Here is an 18,408-nt window from a genome sequence, read left to right on the forward strand (position 1 = left end):
GGCAGATTAGAAAATTGGATTTAATATAAAAAGCAGCAGAAAATTATTAAAAATAATGAGAGAGAAATTAGACAACAAAGAAAGATAGCTAGAAATATAAAAACAGATAGTAAGAGTTTCTACAGGTATTTAAAAAGGAAAAGAGGAAGTAAAGTGAACGTTGGTCCTCTACAGAGTTAGTCGGGGGAATCAATAATGGAAAATAAGGAAATGGCAGATGAATTGAACAGATATTTGTCTCTGTCTTCACTGTAGAGAATACAAATAACTTCCCAGAAATAAGTGTGCCTCAAGAGGTGAAAGGGAGGGAGGATCTTAAATAATTACAATCTCTAGGGAAAGAGTAATGAGAAAATTATTAAAACTAAAGTCTGACAAGTCCTTAGGCCCTGATGAATTTCACCCTAGGGTCTTAAAAGAAGTGGCTGCTAAGATAGTAGATGGATTGGTTTCAATTTTCCAAAATGTCCTAGATTCTGGAAAGGTTCCATCAGATTTGAAAATAGCAAATATAACTCCACTGTTCAAGATAGGAGGGAGATAGAAAGCAGGAAACTGCAGACCAGTTAGCTCCCCACCTGTCATAGTGAAAAGGCTGGAATCTATAATTAAGGAGGTTATAACGGGCCACATACAATCTTGATGCAATCAAGCAGGGTCAGCATGTATTTTTGAAAAGGAAATCATGTTTGACTAATTTATTAGAGTTCTTTAGGAAGTAACATGCAACATGGATAAAGGGGAACCTGTGAAAGTGGTGTACTTAGATTTCCAGAAGGCATTTGACAAGGTGCCACAAGGTTACTACACAAATTAAGAGCTCATAGTGTAAGGGGGAGCATATTAGCATGGATAGAGGATTGGTTAGCTAAAAGGAAACAGAGAGTAGGCATTAATAGGTCATTTTCAGATTGGCAATATGTAACAAGTGTAGTGCCACAGGATCAATGCCGGGGCCTCAACTATTTACAATCTTGATTTTATTGATGACTTGGATGACAGGACCAAATGTATGATTGCTAAATTTGCTGATGACATAAAGGTAGGCAGGAAAATAAGTTGTAAAGGGGACATATGGGGTAAAATCTTTAGCTTGACGGGCAGGTCCGCACCCGACCTAGCTGAGTGTAAAATGACACGCAATGACGTTGGGCGAGCGTCCAGAACATCATTGTGCAGTCGCATGATAATTCAGTCGGTGGGTGGGTGCTGGAGTCGGCAACGTGCTCACCTACAATTAAAAGGCCTATTAAGGCCATTAAAAAGTTAATTAAAAGAAATTTTTCGCTGCCCATCCAACCTGAGAGTGGTGGGCAGGGGAAAAGGCCAAGCGGCCTTTGCACTTTTTCGGTAGTGTCATCCATGGGTGGGTGAGGTTTCTGAAAGCAAATTAAAATAAAATGAAAACTTTAATTTTTCATTAATAACGGACCGCTGCTCATGTGACAGAGTCACATGAGGGGGCATGTTTTTTAAACATTCATAAATTCTTTTAATTTTTTTTTTAAATCTGTTCATCTCCCTAAGGTTGCTCTGTGCCTCAGGGAGATTTGCAGATGGCACTCATGCGCATGCGCAAAAGTTGCACTCACCTCACTCACTGCCCCCACCCGCACACTGCCACTTGCGTTTTACACTGCGCGGACCTTAATAAGCCCACCAGCGTGAAATCGCCTTTCAGTCCCGATCGCGGTCAGCTTGCCTTCTGCCCCCACCGAGCCCGCCTGACATCTGTGAAATTCTGCCCCTGGAGCCTTTGCAAAGGATATAGATAGCTGAAGAGAATGGGCAAAAACCTGGAAGATGGAGTATAATGTAATAAAATAGGAACATGTCCACTTTGACAGGAAGAATGGAAAAAAGCAGTATATTATGTAAATGGAGAGAGATTGTAGAACTCGGATGTACGGAGGGATCTGAATATTCTGGTAGTTGAATCACAAAAAAATTAGTATGCAGGTACAAGTGATTAAAAAGGCAAATTGAATGTTCTTGTTTATTACAAGGGGAATGGAACATGAAAGTAGGGTTGTTTTGCTACAGTTGTATAGTGTCTAGATATGAGACCCACATCCAGACTTTTGTGTAGAGTTTTGGTCTCCTTATTTAAAAAAGGACATAATTGCTTGAGCAGCAGTTTAGAGAAGATTCACTTGACTGATTCCTGGAATGAGGGGGTTAACTTATGAGGAAAGGTTAGACAGATTTGACTCCATTGGAGTTTAGAAGAATGGGAGGCGATTTTATTGAAACATATAAGATTCTGAGGGGGCTTGAGAGGGTCAATGCTGAAAGGATGCTCCCCCTTGTAGGAAAGACTAGAACTGGGGGACACAGCTGAAAAATAAAGGGTCTCCCACTTAAGATGGAGATGAGAATTTTTTTCTCTCAGAGGGAGATGAGTCTGCAGAACTCCAGAGTGATGGAGGCTGGGTCATTGTATATGTTTAAGGCTGAGTTAGATAGTTTCTTGATTGACAAGGGAGTCGAAGGGTATAGGGTATAGGAAGAAAAGTGGAATTGAGGCCACAATCAGATCAGCTATGATCTTATTGAATGGTGGAGAAGACTTGAGGGGCCAAATACCCTACTCCTCCTCCTAATTTGTATGTTTGCATTTCCACCTTTGCTATGCAGTTCAAAAATAATTCCCTTACTCTCTGTCAATTAATACTATCAAGTAATAATATGAGTTACATTTGAATATCACTATTGCCCATGACACCAGAATTTTTAAAAAATATAAGCTGAGGTAAAAGTATTATATTGCTATATATATATATAAAACACCAAAGCATATTCTAAGTCTGTAACTCATGAATTGACATTAGTAAGCCATGACACTCAGTCATTTCAACCTCTCAATATGCAAAAACGATGCAGACTTAATTATACCTCTATTTGATGCATTCTAAACCATTTGTAATGCTGAATATAAAATAGGTGGAGTTATGTCATTGGAGATTATGCACTATCTTCTATGTGACTGTCAAATTTTGGGATTTTTGAAGAACTTTTATTCATAAAAAGGATTTTGGGATTTTTTTATACTTGAAATGCTGTGCTTTAAAACAGTGAATTCAGGCAGGTTTTTTGAAAAGAAACATAATTACAGACATTGAAGATGTTTATTGAAACCCGATGATCAATGTGAGGGAACATCACACCACAATAGTGTATTTCAGACTAAAACAACAAAGATCTATTGCTTCTCTCCAGGCTTATCAGCCAGAATAGAGGGACATGAAGCAATTGGTCATTTATTTGTGGGTGATCAACTAATATTCACACTCGTTGCGATGATATGAATGACCGAAATTAATGAAAGAAAACTTTCCTGTCTATGCTGCTTGTATGATTTTACGTGGCATGAGTTTGTATAGTTTGCACCTTTATTCTGGTCGGCACAAACCCACATATTTTAGCTTCTTTACAAGAATAAACCTCCACTTCATCTCTGATGTAGGTGTGACTATGGTGGGATTTTCCAGCCCCATCTGCTGCCAGGATCATCTGGTCCTGCCGAAAGTCAATGGACTTCTGGCTGGGCCGCTAAATCTCCCGCAGCGGATCCTGTCATGATGGGGTCGGAGAATCCCAGCCTGTATATTAATGCATAATGCTTTGGTGATTTTAATCACATGGCATGGCATGAGATGCCTGGCGAATGTATTCTTGGGTGAGAGAGTAGTCAGTTTTATTAAAAGCCTGCTAGCAAATTCCTGCAGGGGAAGGAATTCACCCCCCTGCCCCCCACTTTGTTTCTTAGGATGAGGGTAACAAGGAAAGAAATAAAAATCCCACTTTGTGAGGAAATTTGGTTTTGATTTTCCTCTGAAGCTGATCTTTTGGATAAGAGTTGGAAGCTAAAGGTGGAGGAGTCAGATCTTGCAAATAAAAGTTGCCCAGATACCGAAGATCAAGAGATTACAACTATCAGGAAAGATTGAACAGGCTGGATCTCTTTTCCTTTGGCTGCAAAGTGACCTGATAGAGATATTTAAGATTATGAAGCAGCTTGATAGTGTAGAATATGGTAGATGTTTCCCCCGTTAGCTAAAGGGCATGAATGTAAGGTAGTCAGTAATAAATGCAATAAAATTTATGAGAAACTTCCTCACCCGGAGAGTGGTGGGAATGTAGAACATGTAGTGGTTGAGGTGAATAGCATCGATGAATTTAAGGGGGTGCTAGGCAAACACTTGAGGGAGAAAGGAACAGAAAGGCTCCTTAGCAGGGTGAGATCAAGTAAGGTAGGAGGAGGCTCATCTGGATCATAAGCACAAACACTCACCATATGGAGAGAGAAACAGAGTTAACTTTTCGAGTCCATATGACTCTTCAGAGCTCTGAAGAAGAGTCACACGGACTCGAAACATTAACTCTGTTTCTCCATAAATGCTGCCAGACCTGCTGAGCTTTTCCAGCATTGTCTGCATCCATAGTATTTTGCTTTCATACAAGCATTCACCAGTTGGGCTGAATGGTTAGTTTCTGTGCTGTACATTTGATGTAATTCTATGTAAAATGCTATCCAATCCACCAAAGGGACAAGGCATGTTTCTTTTAGCATTTTTTGAGGACATGAACTTGTGTTAAATTTGTGGAATCTGTTTTAGCTGTTACTCTATCTAGTTCCTTACTATCTGTGAAAAAAACAGCTTAATGTTTCATATCTGGCCTGGTTTAATTTGGCAAGTGTATCAGTTCACCTTTGAAAAGATTGGAGAAATGCACCTGTCATTGGTTGCCAGCCCAGCAGATATTATCTACCCAATTTCTTCAAAACGTGTCAAACTAAAACTTAAGAACAGAGGATAAGAAGCAAACCAGGGTCAAACCTAGTCTGAAAAATACAGAGATAATTTGATGAAATTGCACTCCCAGGGTGACACCTCTTCTGCCAGAATTAATGCATCGAAAATTAATGAATGCAAATCAAAGGAAAAAGCCATCAAATTGCCCCCAATAGGTAAAATCAAACTAAAATCCAAGATTCAGAATGAAGATTAGAACTATAATTTATATTTTTGGTACTACTGCAGGAGCCTGCCAATGCAACTTTGTCAGCTGCCATATGTCTGATGTTAAGAACTGGCCTGAAAATATTTACACATTTTTTTTATTTGTCCATGGAATATGGACGTCACTGACAAGGCCAACTTTTATTGCTCTATCCTTAACTGCCCTTGAATTGAGTGGCTTTCTCAGCCATTTAAGAAGGCAATTCAAAGTCAACCATGTTACTGTGGATCTGTCACATGTAGTAAGGATGGCAAATTTCCTTCATTTGTGAACCAGATGGGTTTTTACAACAATCAATGATAGCTTTATGGCTATCAGATTCCATTAGTTTAATTTACATTTTGCCAACAGCCATGGTGAGATTTGAACCTGTGACCAGAGCATTAGCCATGTCCTTGAGATTACTAGCCCTGTGACATTATCATGATGCCACCAACAACCACCTTCCTTTGTGCTATGTATGACTCCAGCTGGTGAAGAGTTTTCCCACAATCCCCATTGACTTCAATTCTGCTAGGGCTCCTTAATGCCACATTCGGTCAAATGTTGCCTTGATGTCAAGCGTAGTCACCCTTACCTCACCTGAGGAGTTCAGCTCTTTTGTCTATATTTGGACTATGGCTGTAATGAGGTCTGAAGTCCACTGGTCTGTTGGAACCCAAACTAAGTATCAGTGAGCAGATTTTTTGTGAGTGCTGCTTGTTCACAATGTTGATAGTACATTCAATCACTTTGCCAACGATTGAGAGTAGACTAATGAGATGGCAATTGGCTGAATTGTATTTGTCCTGCTTGGTTTGGATTGGATATACCTGAGCAATTTTCCACATTATCAGGTAGATACCAGTCTTGTGGCAGTACTAGAACAGCTTGGCTAAAGGCATGGCTGGTTCTGGAGCACAAATCTTCAGTACGGCAGCTAGGATGATTTTGGGGCCCAAAAGTGTATCCAGTAAACTCAGATATTTCTTGACATCAGGTAGCGTGAATCAAATTGGCTGAAGACTGGCACCCATGATGGTGGGAATCTCGGGTGGAGGCCGAGATGGGTCACCCACTCAACACTTCTGGCTGAAGGTGGTTGCATATTCTTCAGCTCTGCCTTTTGCATTCACTTGCTAAGCTCTGCCATCATTTGGGATGGAATGTGTCAGGACTGCAGAGCTTTGACTCAGTGCTGGACTGCACTCCCTTATGGGAGTGTTTATCTCTATTGCATGCTGCTTTGACTGTTTAGCATACATGTAGTCCTGTGTTGTAGTTTCACCAGGTTGGTACCTCATTTTTATGTATGCCTTGTTCTGGCCCTCCCACATTCTTTATTTAACCTGTGTTAGTTAACTGACTTGATGAAAATTATAGAGAGATGGATTTGACTCATAGACTCATAGACGTTTACAGCACAGGATGAGGCCATTTGGCACATCGTGTCCACGCCGGTCAACAAAAATCTGACTACATTAATCCCATTTTCCAGCACTTGGCCCATAGCCCTGGAGGCTATGGCAATGCAAGTGAATATCTAAATGTTTCTTAAATGTTACAAGAGTTTCTAACTCAACCAGGCAGTGAGTTCCAGACTCCCAACATCCTCTGGGTGAAATAATTTCTCCTCAACTCCCCTCTTATCCTTCTACCTCTTACCATAAAATCTATGCCCCCTGGTTATTGACCTCTCTACTAATGGAGAAAATGCCTTCCTATCCACTGTATCTATGCCCCTCATAATCTTATACACCTCTATCAGGTTCCTTCTCAACTTTCACTGCTCTAAGGAAAACAACCCCAGCCTACCCAACCTTTCCTCATAGCTCAGACCCTCCAGCCCAGGCAGCATCCTGGTGAATCTCTTCTGCACCCTCTTCAGTGCAATCACATCCTTCCTATAATGTGGTGACCAGAAATGTACGCAGTACTCCAGTTGTGGCCTAACTAGCGATTTATACAGTTCCAGCATAACCTCCCTGCTTTTGTATTCTATGCCTTGGCTAATAAAGGCAAGTATCCCATATGCCTTCTTAACCGCCTTATCTACCTGCCCTGCTACCTTCAGAGAACTGTGGATATGGACAGCAAGGTCTCTCTGATCTTCATCTCTTTCCAGGGCCCCACCATTCATAATGTAATCCCTTGCCTTGTTAGCCCTCCCCAAGTGCATTACCTCACACTTTTCTAGGTTGAATTCCATTTGCCACTGCTCTGCCCACCTGACCAATCCATTGATATCCTCCTACAGTTTATGGCTATCCTCCTCACTATTTACCATCCTACCAATTGTCGTGATATCTGCGAACTTCTTGATCATACCCCCTACATACCCACTATATGGCCCCTATATGCTGGGCCAGGGGTTACAGATTGTGCTTGGAATACAATTCTGCTGTTGCTGATGCCCACAGCACTTCATGAATGCCCAGCTCTAAACTACTAGATTTGTTCTGAATTTATCCCATTTAAGCATGGGCGCAGTACCTCACAATATGATAGAGGATGTTCTCAGTGTGAAGGCAGGACTTTGTCACTACAAGGACTGTGTGGTGTTTAGACCTACCAATACTATCATGGATAGATGCATCTACAGCAGTTAGATTGGTGAGGACCAGGTCAAGGAGGTTTTTTCATCATGTTGTTTCTCTCACCACATGCCACAGGCCCAGTGTGGCAGATATACCCTTCAGGATTCAGCCAGCTTAATTAGTAGTGATGCTACTGAGTCATGCTTGGTGATGCACAATGCAGTCCCCCATCAAGACTACACTATGTACCTTTGCTAGCCTCAATGCTTCTTCCAAATTGCGTTCGGCAAGGAATAGTATTGATTCATCAGTTGAGGGAGTGGTAGTTGGTAATCAGCAGGAGATTTCCTTGTCCAGTTTGACCTGATGCTTTGAGTCTTTATGGGGTCCAGAGGAGTCAATGCTGAGGACTCCCAGCATCACTCACTCCCCACTGTGCACTTCTGTGCCAGGTCTGTTCAGCAGGTGGGACAGGACATACCCAGGGATGGTGATGGAGGAGTCTGGGACATTGTATGTAAGATATTATTTGATGAGTATGACTATGTCAGGCTGTTGCTTGATGAGTCTGTGGGGCAGTACTCCCAATTTTTACACAAGTTCCTAGATGTTAGTAAGGACGACTTTGCAAAGTTGACTTGGCAGAGTCTGGCTTTGTCATTTGCGGTGATGAGGTTGATGCCAGGTGGCCCTTCAGGTTTTATTATTATATAACTTTTTGGTAGTGACTTGATACAATTGAGTGTTTTAATGGGTAATTTCAGAAGGCGTTTAAGAGTCAACCATATTGCTGTGGGTAAAGAGTCACATGTAGTCCAGACTCTCCCAAAAGGATAGTAGTGAACCAAATTTTTTTAAGCCATCTGATAGCTTCATGGTCATCATTACTGGGACAAACCCAGCAGCTGATATTTACTTAATCAATTGAATTTAAATTCCTCAGTTGCTATAGTGGGATTTGAACTCATATTCAGAGCATTATTCCAGGTCTCTGGGTTAGTCAGCCAATGCTACCATTCCTATACTTTAATCCTGAAGCAGGTGCTTATCATCTGGGTATGTATTGCCAAGTGACATCAAGTTGTAGACAGTCATACTGTGTGCCTAACTTGTCCAAAATTGTGCTTTGTTTAATGTTTAATCAAAACCAGACAACCTTTCAAAAATTAAACTTTGATCACAAAGTCAATTTTAAAAAAGGAGAATGCAAGAAGATTTTAAAAATCTTGCACCTTGTATTTGGTTCAGCGAGTACGTTAGAGAATAGGTCTACACCATTATTTCTCAGTAGTGGCCCTGATCCCTCAACTTTCCCTGGTGATTGTTATTTTCCAAGTTCCTCCCTCACTTCCATTTCCTGCTTTACAGCTATTTCCAGGTTGTTACTTGTACCCTCTAAAATGAAGACCGATGCAAAATACCGTTCAATTAATCTCCCATCTCCTTATTTTCCATTATTAATTCCCCAGACTCACTTTCTATAGGACCAATGCTCACTTTGTCAACTCTTCTTTTTAAATATCTATAGATATATAGGACCTGGAGAAGGATGGGGGAATTGATGAGGCCAGGTGACACTGTAGCCTCAAGCCATTGCCATCGGGGTCCTTCTGTAGGCCAGAATTGCCTGAATAGAAGGGCTGCCTGAACCCACAGGGTATTCCTGAGAGTTCATCTGGCATTTCCCCAAAAGGCAGAGGGCCCACCCACTTCTCATAAAATGTCTATGGCAGCAGCAGATGCCCTTATTTTGCCAATTAAATAGTTTTAATTGATGTATGGGTAGGAGGGCTGTCCTCTACCTTCCCCACTGTTGGAAAATGGCATGGTGGTGGGAAAACGATGGGTTCAACCCTCTTGAATAATAAGTTCTAACGTTTTCCCTGTGGCAGATGTTAAGCTAACTGGCCTGTAGTTTCCTGCTTTCTGTCTCCTTCCCTTTTTGGAGAAAGGAGTTAGATTTGCTATCTTCCAAGCTAATGGAACTTTCCCTGAATCTAGGGAGTTTCGGAAAATTAAAACAAATGCATCAGCTATCTCACTAGCCACTTATTTTAAGTGGCACTTGGAAAAATTCAGGGTAATTAGGCAGAGTCAACATGGTGTTATGAAAGGGAAAGCATGTTTAACCAATTTATTGGAGTTCTTTGAAGAAGTAACTTATATGTGGATAAACAACCTTCCCTCGCCATTTTACAAGCACCCCTCTCTCCCTACCCTTTCCAAGAGGGCTGGTAAAATGCAGCCTAATGGGTCTAGCAGGGCTGTCCTGTTTGTTGGTCTTGAAAAGGAGGTAGAAGTGAGCTGGGATTGGGGGACCATGAGGTTGGAGGCCATGTAGGGAAAATCTCCAGAGGAGATGAGGTCAGTGACTGTCTGGAAAATGACAGTTTGACGTTCGATAATGGATAATCTCCTTGGTTGGTTTACCAGACAACAACAGTGCCATCTTCATCAGTAGGCTTAATGGCAACATTAGGATTGGTCCTAAGAGAATGAAGTGCTGAAAGTTTAGAAGTGGGAAGGTTAGAGTGAGGGAGCAGGGTGGAAAAATTGACACAGCAAATGTCAAGGCAGCAGTTTCAATCTAGAGAGGCAAAGAGACCAGAGGGAGTGGTCCAGGTGGAACGAGAATTCTGAAGATTGGAGAAAGGATAAACTGACCAAAATGTATAGAATATCACATTTCCATACTCTACTGAGTACCGATGGCTTACTTAGCAAATTAATGATTTGAAAATTGTCAAATGCTTTCATTGAAGTTTGATAGATTCCAAAGACGGAAAATGAAATGCATACCAGAACAGAGAGATTGAGGTGTTTTTATTTCATTCATGCAATGTGGGCATCACTGGTGAGGCCAGCATTTGTTGCCCATCACTAATTCCCCTGAGAAGATGCTGGTGAGCTGCATTCTCAAACTGCTGCAGTCCATGTGGCGTAGGATCATTCACAGTGCTGTTAGGAAGGGAGTTCCAGAATTTTGACCCTGCGACAGTGAAGGAACGGCGATATATTTCCAAGTCCAGGCAGTGAGTGGCTTGGAGAGGAACTTCCAGCTGGTGGTGTTCCCATCTATCTGCTGCCCTTGTCCTTCTTGATAGTAGTGGTCATGGGTTTGGAAGTGCTATCTAAGGTGTTAGCTAAGGTTATTGAACTGAAGGCTTGAAGTCTGAGAATGTGACTGAAAAGAAAAGAATGAAAGAGAGAATTTGAAAGCCGAACCAAAAAATTGAACATTTGACAGTAATGAACCTACAAAGGGGAAACAGTAAAAGAAAAGAAATACTGAGAGTTAAGAAATTGCTTAGAAGAGAATAGTACAATGGGTTAACACAGCACCATTTCACAGAGCCACTAGAGGTGCAGCACAGCGATATACAGTTGGGTGGGAGTGGCCCTGGGGGTCCTCAAAATCAGCTGCAGACCCCATGAAGTCTCATGGCATCCGGTCAAACATGGGCAAGGAATCTTCCTGCTGATTACCACATACTGCCCTCCTTCAGCTGATGAATCAATACTCCTCCATGTTGAACATCACAGGTAATGGCCATCTCCAGCAAAAGTCCAATCACCTCCCTTTGCCTTTCAACAACACTATCATTGCCAAATTCCTCATCACCAACATCCTGGAACTCCCTGCCTAGCAGCATTTTGGGTGTACCTACATCTCGCGGACTACGATGATTCAAGAATTCAATTCACCACCACTTTCTCAAGGGCAATTGTAGAGGGGCTTGCCAGCGATGCCCACACCTCTGAATGAATAATAGAAAAAATGATGTGGGACTTGGGCTTGGACACTGGCGGGCTAATGGATTGAAAGCATATTGGCTATTGACATGTTTTTCGAAGTGAGGTTGTACTGTCTCAATAAAGTTCCTATTGCGTGTAAATCCACATAACAAAATTAACAGATATTCTTCAAAAATGACATTGGTTAAAACTCATTAATTCATATTTTTTGTCATAAGTTACAAAAGTGGCTGGGTACAGAAAAAAGTAAAGTATACAGTGAGGGTTCTCTTTTCAATTTCAAATTGAGGAGAATTTGCATTTTTTAGTAGTTATTAATAACCATTGGATTATTTTTGAAGTACAGTGACAGCTATTAGATAGGCAAACCTGGCAGCCAACTTGTGCATAGCAACATCTTACGAACAACAGATGAATGAATAAACCAATAATATATGCTTTATCACTTTAAAGATGTTACATAAGCGCAAGTTGTTATTATTGATTATAGTTTAAGAACTTTGAGATTGAATTGAAAATCCCTGTCAGTGAGAAAACGGACTTGGAGATACCATGGCACTATGTGGAGACAAAACTTTGGAGGATTCCATCATACGTGTGTTTCCTGCGGGTCAGGAGTATAACTTGCAGACTGATTAATGGATCTCTTTTATTCAAACAATATGGTCTGTATCCTCTTGCCAGGCATCTCAACATTGTCTTTGTCATCCCTTTGTTTTCCTCTTCTAAATCTTGGAATAATTCCAAGGATGTGCATGCGCCAGCTAGGGAGATGAAAGGATATTTATATTAATTGATTTTTAATCATACATGAACTGCAAGTTTTTAACATGAGGCTTGTCTAGGTGACAGAGGGCTGGGAATTAATGTGTCTGCTTTACTCACAGCACACAGTTCAGGGCTAATTGCATTACTCACGGCTATGGCTTTTTATTACATATAATTGATCAACATGCTGTAAGTCAAATGATAAAACAGTATTACTGTGATATTATTTCTTATTCAAAAATTTTGAAAACCTTTATATCTCTTATCAAATCTAAAGTGTCAGAACAGGTGGGCTGTAGATTTGGGCTTTTGAGGGATTAATTAAAGGAGTGCCCAGGCTGACTGCTGAATGGCCACCAAAGCTTGGGCCTCATTAATCCGACCGGTGAGTTACTGATGCCAACTAAGGATCCTGAGACAGCTCACAAGTTAGGAGCTGCAGAAATATTGGCAGGTTGGAACAGAGGTGGCAGCTGCAGTTAGGTCCTTGTGCAGGGGAGGGTGGGTGATATCTGCAATATTTTTGGGCCAGAAGAGCGCTCTAGTCACTTGTAGCCTCACACAAATAAATACAGACTTTGTAGGAGCCACTTTGGCTGAACCCCCAGTTGACACTGGACAAAGCAGTGCACCCACTACTAGTGCTCCCCTAAAATGATATTTGGGGTCAGATGTACGTCATAAAACCCAATTTGCATTTTAACTGAGTTCTGAAGAAGTTTCATATTCAACTTGAAATGTTAACTTTGTTTCTGTCTCCACAGATATTACCAGACCTGCTAAGCATTTCCAGCACTTTCTGTTTTCATTTTGCATTTTAACTGGCCTATTGCCTGATTCGGGGATTGTTTCCACAGCCGAGTAGTACGCTCAGGAAGAGTATTCCCAAGGCCACAGCAAAGCTGAAAATTGGGGTGGGGCTGGGGGTGTGGGGTGGGTCTTTCCTCATGATTTTTGGATTGCTATTTCCCCATTTCTGAATAGCTGGAGACCTGAAAATTCAGCCCTTGATGCTGGCTCAGCCATTCTTAATGTGGTGCATGTGGACAATTTTGTTAGTTGCAATGTCAATGATTTGTTTGGCTGCATGCTGCCCTCTTTGCTCATCAATAACCTATTTGTTTCTTATGCGCCACTTTAAAGCTATCAAATTGGAGTTCAGAAATTGTGTTGATTTCACGGACAGAAAAATGAATTGTGAGCTTTATGTATTGCTTTACTAATATACACAGCCAATTGGTATTAAAATGTCTCCATGGTACAACTTCCTGGTCTGCCTTAGATAGATTGTTGTATACAGGTATTTGGCCACCCCTGTAAGCAGTCTGTGCATCTTGCATTCTGAAATGTGCTCATGCTGCACAATATCTAATTCTACAATAGTCTAATCCAAGGGTGTAACAATATGACTTCCTTGTGATCTGACTGGGTATCCATATGCCCTTGCACATTTGTCCAATGATGTTAAAGGCAGCCTTGATGATTCACTTGGTGAAAGACAGCAGCCAGAAATGAATCATTAAGTTGCTTAATTTAACAGAAAAGAAGTAAGCATACAAAGTAAACTATATTTATTTAGCTCAGTTTAACTTCTCTCCTCAAAAGAAGGAACGATGGAACTCTAATTGTGAGCAAATTTATATTTGTCCCAGATACTTTCTAACTGCAAAATCTGACCGCCTGCATTTAGCTTCCAGCTTCAGAAAAAGAAATATGCCTTTCAGTTCTTTCTTTAAAACCTGTCTGGCCCCGAACATTTAATCAACTCCAAGGAAGCAGAAGGATATGGATAATAAGCTGTAACGTCAAATTAGTGGAAAGGAAAATATTTTCTATTTCAGTGCCTGAACCCAAATGTTAGTTTCATGCTCCAGCGATTGGTTAAACATTACTCACATGGTGTATGCATAACTGGAATTGTCCTCACTTCAATAAGTAACATTATTTGTTTGTCAGAGGTAAGAAAATATATTGTTTAACATTCCACTGATTCTGGTTAATAGGCCTGGAAAACTACAATAGATCCTTATTTGAAATAGACTGTGTGATGCAACACTCCTCAAACTACCTTGCTTAGCTTTAACACAAATCTTCAATTCCTATGGTTTTGTGACCCTTTCATTAAAAAACAAACTTGGTGAATTTACTTTGCACCACAACATTTTAAAACAGATCAGTCCCAAGATTCGTTCAGTCGAGTAAAAAATGGTCAGAAGTCCCATTGTGTAATAGGTTTCGAATGTCTCTAGAAGTGATAAAGAATCTCAGATGCTGTCCTTAATAATATTCTGCTTTACAGGTATTGTGATAGGGGTTCTGATGCGCGAATTTGTTGTTTTGTCGAGCCTAGACAAATACTACTTTGGGTTTCCTGGAGAAATCCTGATGAGAATGCTGAAGATGATCATTTTACCTTTAATTGTCTCCAGTATAATTACAGGTAAATAATCTTATTGAGTTGCATTACTGAATGAGTGTATTGAAATCAGAGAGATTGACTCTTGGACCCTTTGACTTTTATTTCAGTGTGTGTTAATTGTATTGAAATTGACTAAATGCATTACTGATACAAATTTTCAACTTGTCCCCTTTCCTCTTTCCACACTTAAAACTGGCATTACAATCAGCCTTCCAATACAGAAACTAATCATTTTTCATTTCTGTTGAATTCAATGGCAGTTGCTATAGTGGGCGATCAATCCATAATGCCAGGATTACAACTGGCAGCAAATCAAGGGCAGTAAGGGCCCCTTGATGTTCAATGGTATTACCATCACAGAATCCCTCACCATCAACATACTGGGGGTTACCATTGACCAGAAACTGAACTGGACTAGTCATATAAATACAGTGGCTACAAGAGCAGGTCAGAGGCTAGGAATTGTGTGACGAGTAACTCACCCCCCGACTCCCCAAAGCCTCTCCACCATCTACAAGGCACAAGTCAGGTGTGTAACGGAATACTCCCCACCTGCCTGGATGAGGGCAACTCCCACAACACTGAAGAAGCCGGACACCATCCAAGATAAAGCAGTCCGCTTGATTGGCACCATATCCACAAACATTCACTCCTCCCACCACCGACGCACAGTAGCAGCAGTGTGTACCAATCTACAAGATGCACTGCAGGAATTCGCCAAGGCTCCTTAGACAGCCCCTTCTAAACCCACGACCTCTACCACCTAGAAGGACAAGGGCAGCAGATAGATAGGAACAGCACCACCTGGAAGCTCCCCTCCAAGTCACTCACCATCCTGACTTGGAACTATATTGCTGTTCCTTCACTGTCACTGGGTCAAAATCCTGGAACTCCCTTCCTAACAGCACTCTGGGTGTACCTACACCACCTGGACTGCAGCGGTTCAAGAAGGCAGCTCACCACCACCACCTCAAGGCAGCTATGGATGGGCAATAAATACTGGCCCAGCCAGTGAAGCCAACATCCCGTGAATGAATTTTTAAAAAATTAGTAATGGGCAATAAATGCAGGTCTAGCCAGCGACGCCAGCATCCCGTGAATAAATAAATTTTAAAAATCTATTAGGCAGAACTTTACGCCTCATGGGCGGGCACACACCCGACCCAATCGGGCGTAAGATAGTGCGAGAATATGTCGGGTAAGGATCCCGACGACATCCTACACGCACGTGATCTTCAGGTCGGTGGGCGTGCACAGGAATCTGAGCTGCGCTCGCCATCAGTTAAGAGGCTACTAAGGTCATTAAAAACCCAGCTGAACCTGATTTTATGTTGCCCATGCGATTTCATGCTCGTCGCATGGGCAAAACGGGCAGGCGGGCAGCCCACATTTTGCAAAACCTCATCCAAGGGTGGGATAAAAAGGGTCAGCAGCATTGCCAGTGTGAGTAGTGAGAAGTTTAGGAGACAGTTTGCTGCTGGTTGCTTATTTGAACATGACAGCTTCATCTCCGTTCTGAGCTTCATTCTTAGCATTTCCAGGCTTTATCTCAGGACTCATTGATGCCTCCAAGGCCCCTGGAGGATTTTGACTGCGTGGACCCTTCCAGGTATCAGACAGCCTCTGTTACGGGTAATGGGGATTGTGGTCTCTGCTGGAGGCACCTCCTCTGATGAGGAAGAGAGGGGCAGAAGGGAGGGGAGGCCTGGTGTCCCAAAGCAGCTTCTAGGGGAGCGACCAGGTACAAGGGGCGCAGGGCCTGCAGGTAGTCCAATGTGGAAGGGGCCGCAGAAGACGCCACTATCCTGCTGCCAGGGTTTACAGGCAGCAATGCAGCTAACTCAATACGTCTGAGGTGCAATGCCGAAGGAGGCTCCACCTCTTCAGGAAGACCACAAGTGACCTCCATTTATCAGATGATTTGGCCTGAGATCACGTCCAATTGTGGGGGTGGACACCCCTTGCCAGTGGCAATGAAGATCACAGTGGCCCTCAACTTCTATGCCTCTGGCTCTTTCCAGGGGTCAATGGGGAATCTGTGTGGAGTGTCCCAATCAGTTATCCACACTTGCGTCAAGTTGGTGACAGAAGTTCTGTTCGGGCAGGCCATGACATTTATTCATTTCCATATGGATGAGGCCAGCCAGGCAGAGTGAGCCGGAGGCTTCGCGGCGATTGCTGGCTTCCCCCACATCCAGAATACAATCAACTACACACATGTGGCCATCAAGGTGCCAGCGGGTCAGCTGGGTGCCATCGTTAACAGGAAGAGATTCCACTCCCTAAATGTGCAGATAGTGTGCGACCACAGGACACAGATGCTGCAAGTCTGTGCAAGGTACCCAGGCTGCTCCCCTGACGCTTACTTCCTCAGAAACTCTCAGGTGCCGAGGCTCCTCAGTGCTCCAGCCCGACTGGATGGTTGGCTGTTGGGTGACAAGGGCTATCAGTTGAGAAGGTGGCTTATGACACCTCTCCACCACCCAAGAACAGAGGCAAAGCAGCATTATAATAGGAGTCATGCCTCCACAATGGCAGTGATGGAGAGGGCTATGTGTCTTCTGAAGATGCATTTCCGAAGCCTGGACCATTCAGAGGGAGCACTACAATACCCTCCTGAGCGGGTGTCACTGATAGTGGTTGCATGCTGTGCTCTCCACGATCTGGCACTGGCAAGGGTTGACCCACTGGAGAAAGAGAATCTTGAGGCAGCTCCACATGCCACTAAGGATGAATCCAGTAGTGAGTCAGAAGCAGACACGGTGAGGAGAATGCTGAGAGCATGGAGGCAGTCCTCAGTAACCTCCAGGGAGGCAGGGACACCAGGGACGCCTTGATCCAGGGCTTCTTCAGCTAGGCTGCCAAAGATCTGCTTCCACCATATGCCAGGGCTACGACCTCCATCCCGGATTTTTGAAATGACCCTTTCATTTGACCCCAAAGTCCACTCACTGCCTGTGCAATAAAGTTTAGAGCCACCCATGTCCAGCATTACATACTGGCATACCCTGCACCAAAAAATAAAAAGGTGAGGCATACTCAGGCTATTATGACAAAAACAAAATTTATCTCATTTTGTCAATCAAAAAAAAATTAACATAACCTTCTCTGGTCTTCATTCCCAGACCAGTAAACATAAACAAAACATTACACAACTGAAGATCACCTGTGACCATTCCCTCTTGTGCTCATGGTGCCTTAAACTTACATTTGCGAGTTCTACGTCTTGGTGCTTCCCCCTCACTACCAGTGGCATTGGAGGCAGCCTGCTGACTCTCGTGTCTTGTTGGCTTTGATGACCTTGGCGGTCATCCTCTGGCCAGTGGAGCCTGTGCTGGCCCCGCCTAGGAGGGAGCAGCGAATGCTACAGCTGGCATCTCCCCAGTCATCGCAGCCTCACCAGATGCCACACTCACTAGCAGGGGGGGTGGAGGAGCAGCTGCTGTCATCCGGAGCACCCTGAGAGGAGCCAGCAGAGACGACAAGCAGCTTGTGTGCCAACATGAGATCGCTCTGGGCCTCCCTGCTTGCCATTGATGGACAGGCACCTAGCTGGGATGCCTCTCCCAACTCCCACACTGGCACTGACCACTTGAGGTCATTTCCTGTATGAGGGCTTGCATGTCAGAGCACAATCCCAGGAACCCCTGATTCTGTCCCTGGAGCTGCCTCTCCATGAAAATCGCCACTCTTTCAATGGAGGAGGCAGTTCGCTGGGCCAAGAGGGTCGACACAGTGCTCAAGTTCTGCATGGACTCCTCCACACCAGAGACCATGACACACAGACCCTCATGGATCACCTCCAGATCCTCCTGCATATCATGCTGGATATCCAGCATCTGCTGCCTAATGGATGACTCCAGAGGCTCATCATCTGCTTTCGACTGAGCATTGTCTCGGTCTCCAGCAGTCCTCTGACTGCTG

General features: G+C 43.0%; 1 protein-coding gene across 1 annotated transcript in view; it reads left to right on the forward strand.

Moving 5' to 3' along the window:
- The window catches only part of slc1a1 (solute carrier family 1 member 1), a 68,734-nt gene that overhangs the window by 12,873 nt on the left and 37,453 nt on the right, over positions 1 to 18,408 (forward strand). Inside the window, exon 2 of the mRNA XM_041186181.1 lies at positions 14,365 to 14,505. Within this exon, the coding sequence (XP_041042115.1) occupies positions 14,365 to 14,505 (141 nt within the window). The remainder of the gene's footprint in view (positions 1 to 14,364; positions 14,506 to 18,408) is intronic.

The sequence above is a fragment of the Carcharodon carcharias genome, chromosome 4 (genome assembly GCF_017639515.1).
Source record: "Carcharodon carcharias isolate sCarCar2 chromosome 4, sCarCar2.pri, whole genome shotgun sequence".
NCBI classification, from domain to species: Eukaryota; Metazoa; Chordata; class Chondrichthyes; order Lamniformes; family Lamnidae; genus Carcharodon; species Carcharodon carcharias.